Genomic DNA, 4059 nt, shown 5'->3' on the forward strand with positions numbered 1-4059 from the left:
CTGTAATTAAGAGCACAGTCACAAGGCGCGCTGCTTAGTAAAAACCTAAGGAGTATTGCATGTTAACAGAATATAGTCTGCATGTACCGTAGTCCACACGTACTGTATATTGGTAATAATTCCAGAGTGTTGAGGGTTTCTCTGTATTGGCCATTTACATTTGAAGAGAGGCTGCGCTCAGGATTTTGGTAAATCTCCACTTTTCTATGAAGCACATTGAGTGACCCCAGACCAGTTGCTCTCTTCACCTAACCTACCTCCCCTGGTTGTTGTGAGGTTTAAAGGACAGGGGGTGACCGTCATGTATTGTCACCCTGAGCTCCTCAGAGGACAGGTGGCCTCTGTATTTATGTCTGAAACCTTTATGTGTCAATCCTTGGGCAGTGATCTTAATGTAGTTTTGAAAGCCAGCATCGCATACCCTTTGAGCTTTCTGTTCTACAGACTTTAGAAGCTGCGTCCAGTCATTCTAGGCGCAGCTGTGAACTCTGCCTCCTTTTGTAATTAACTCGCCTACTTTAATTGCACGGTGCATCTGCCTCATTTTTCTTGGTCTGACCGAGCAAGGCTTTTAACGATCCAAAAGCACGCACAGTATGCTGTGAGTGTTGAAAGTTTCATTAACTTGCCTTTCTGTTTTGTTTTTTGTTTTTCTCCAGAGCTGTGAAATTTGCCAGGAGCAATTCGAACAATATTGGGATGAGGAGGAGGAAGAGTGGCACCTTAAAAATGCCATTAGAGTAGATGAAAAGGTAACGTTTAAAGGAGTTTTGACGCCTGTGGGGGTTGGAGGGGGGCTTTTTCAACGGCTATTTCAGTAATCGTCCTAATTATTTCAGCCTGGACGTTTGATTGAGGAGGGAAACCATTCCTTTTTGGTGGCCCAAATGCTTATGTCCCTGACAGTACAGCAGTTCCACTGGCTACTGATCCACTCCTGAGTCCCGTTCGAGGTGTTTGTGTTCACCCTTCAAGCCCTCCATGGCTTGGGACCAGAGTATCTCAAGGACTGTCTTCCATATGTTCCCGCCTGGGAGTTAAGATCACAGGGAGAGGCCCTCCTGACTGTCCCACCAATCAAAGAAGTTCATTTGCCGGGTACACAAGAGAGGGCCTTTTCAGTGGCAGCCCCCCCCCCCCAATTAGAGAACAGCTTCCCCAGGGAAGGGCCTCCCGGCTCCCTTACTGCTCATCTTGAAGAGGCAGTTGAAGACACTGACTGCATTTGGCTGATTTAGTTCTTATTTACTGGCCTGGCCTAATTGGAGTATTTAAATTGTGACCCTTTATGTGGTTTTATAATTGTTACTTTAGTCATTTTTTTTGTTAATTGTGAAATTGTTTTATTTCTATGGTAAGCCCCCTTGAGTTCTGCAAGGGGGGGAAAAAGGCAGCTAATAAATGTTTTAAACAAAAATCAAAGTCGCCACGGGCTTCAGTTAGGTCTTACCCATCACATTTGGAATACTGGCCAAAAGAGGACGCAAAGATTTTGGTTCGAGAGAAATCAAAATTAGGCTGTACAAAGCTTCTAGTAACAGTTGAGAGTCCGTGAAAATCGTGTCTGCATATTTATCAAGGGACACAGGAGAATATTTCAAAGCAATTTCTGAGTTCGGTCTCCGTTTCTTTCTGCAGATCTACCATCCATCATGTTACGAAGATTATCAAAAAGTAAGTTTGCCGTTGTCAAGCCTCCAAAACACATAACTTGCTGCATCCCTCATTGGGATCGACAAGTGCTGAAGTCGCTACAGGTTAAAATAAATAGCACGCCATGTAATTCACGTAAGAGGAGGGGAAGCAATCTTTGTTCTTCTAACATTTGCCCTTAAATGTGGGAAAGTATGAACCCCCTCTTCGAGAGACTACTGTGTTGACTGCTAAAAGTCACGAGAGGTTTAACAATAGATTTGGTGGGTTTTTTTTAAAAAAGTTTTGAGATTCCATAGATATCTTTCAAACAAGAATGGAAAGGGTCCAAAGGTTTAAAAATGTGTGTGTGTGTAATATATATCTATGTAAATATATATAAATAAAAGTTGGGCTTTGCAGAATGCCAGCAAGTCAAAAAGTAGTTCAGCTGGCATGATTTGGACCATCCCAGGTGATGTACAAGTTGTGAAAAGTACCTTTGATACCTGCCTCTAACCTCAGTCACATTGGGAACGCTGCCAGTAAAATGGTTTTTTTATACAATACATTTTTATTGAGTTTGTAGTAGTAACAACAATAATGCAAGTGTGTAAATATACAAACTAGTACAAAATAGTGCATAAAACATTTAGAAAGAACATCATGAAGACAGTAATAATAACATCAATAATGAGGAAACGAGATTCAAGATACCATCTATAGATATCTCAGGGGAATATTATAAACCGTTGCTGTCTTAAAAGGTTAACTACAATACAGTGAAAACATTACCATAACCAGAGATCATCAACTACTTTCGGAGTATTTTGCTGTTTAAAGAGATATTCTAGGATAGGAAACCAGATTGCAACAAAATTAGTAGAGGCTGGAATCTTATCAAAACGCGTAAGATTGTCCGAGAGTTTAGCCACGATATATAAATCCCACAGCTTTTCATGCCATTGTGAAAGTGTGGGTGCCATTGTCGTTTTCCAGTGTGTGGCAATGACAGCCTTAGCTGCAAAAAGCAGTAATGAGACCCTTTCTGTGATAGTACTTAGTCCACAATTGTCAACCCATAATAGATGTTCCGCTGTAGGGGAGATATCTGTGCATGTAAAGGACTCGATTTGATTCAGTGAAATGTTTGACCGGGAATGGAAAAATTCCAGATGTGAAGTTTCTTTTTTGCTTACAGACCTCGTTCGATTCGACGCCCTCTCCTAGCAAGACTCCCATAGAAAATCCACTAAATATTATGTTGAATATCGTCAAGCAAGAGGTTCAGGACTCCAGTAACAGTCCCAAAGTCAAAGAAGAGCCAGAGGAAAAGCTCGAGGAATGTATGGAGGGGAGCACGACAATACCTGCCGAAATTAAAACAGAACCCGAAAAGGTTGAGTCGGTTTAAACTAATTTGAATTTTTTTTTAATTACAGAGAAGAGCTGTTGTGTTCTAGCTGACTCTAGAAGGCAAGGGATTTTTATATGAATAAAGTGTTCTCCTGGGGCAGGGCCCCAGCTGCTTATTTGGTTAATAAATACATTTTTGTATTTGAAATTTCTTATTGCCTGCACACTGTCAGGTGTCTATTGTGTGGAAGTTCTGTAGATGGTGTACCGATTTAAACCGGAATAGACTGTATATGTAAGAAGAAATTGTACGAGAATTTTTTTTTTTTCATTTGTGGAAATGTAAATTATAAATAAAATATTTTTGCTATCTATGGAGTGTAATGTTTATGCACACCATTCAATAAAAAAAAGAAGTATTTCTGTTTTGGGAGTGTTTTGAGTGGAACCGAACTCCGGACTCGACATAAGCCTTGTCCTTCATAAACAGGAGGATTCTCAGCGGAAACGACAAAGACGGACTTTTTTGATTTCTTAAGAAAGTTAAGGAGAGCTTTGCTGTTCCAGAAGAAAAGTGGATAGGTGTTTTCATAACCTGCGTTCATAACCAGATTCTTAAAAAGAAGGCTAGGAGGCATACATAACAGAGTGATAGGTGCTCGACTTTGGATCTGTGCCAAACATTTACAGTGAAAAGCCCCAGGCTGCGTCGGGAGCTGTGTTCTGAATCCAGTTTTCTCAATCACTACTTTGCCCCCTCTCATCTAGCCAAACATATAAGAACTTAGTCCGACTGAGGGAATTTCCTTTCAGTTTTACAGAGGAAGAAAAAATGTTTTAAGACTCTGCAACATGATTTAACGTTTTTTTGTTGGTTTATAGCTCAGGTCTAGGTGGTAAAGGGATTACCATGAGATGTTAATATTTATTTCATGTAATAAACTAGAGTGAAGCATACATTGTGTGTCTGGATCTCGTTATTTTGCGTGGGCTGTTTGGGGAAGCGTTGCATTGGGGCCTGAACTGCAGATTGGGGAATTAATATGTAATCGTTGCCCCAACTTACTGGGG

The 4059-nt window shown here is 40.7% G+C and overlaps 1 protein-coding gene across 1 annotated transcript; it reads left to right on the forward strand.

The window, feature by feature from the left end:
- Window positions 1-659: 659 nt before the first annotated feature.
- Window positions 660-3945, forward strand: LOC107109197 (pre-mRNA cleavage complex 2 protein Pcf11-like; the record flags this gene model as incomplete). The annotated part of the gene is made up of 3 exons (XM_015409761.1): window positions 660-752; window positions 1639-1674; window positions 2834-3945. Coding segments are annotated over 3 exons (342 nt in total), but the record flags the coding sequence as incomplete, so codon positions are not given.
- Between the last annotated feature and the right edge of the window lie 114 nt (window positions 3946-4059).

Source organism: Gekko japonicus, unplaced genomic scaffold (genome assembly GCF_001447785.1).
Source record: "Gekko japonicus isolate JY-2015 unplaced genomic scaffold, Gekko_japonicus_V1.1 scaffold8715, whole genome shotgun sequence".
Classification (NCBI taxonomy): Eukaryota; Metazoa; Chordata; class Lepidosauria; order Squamata; family Gekkonidae; genus Gekko; species Gekko japonicus.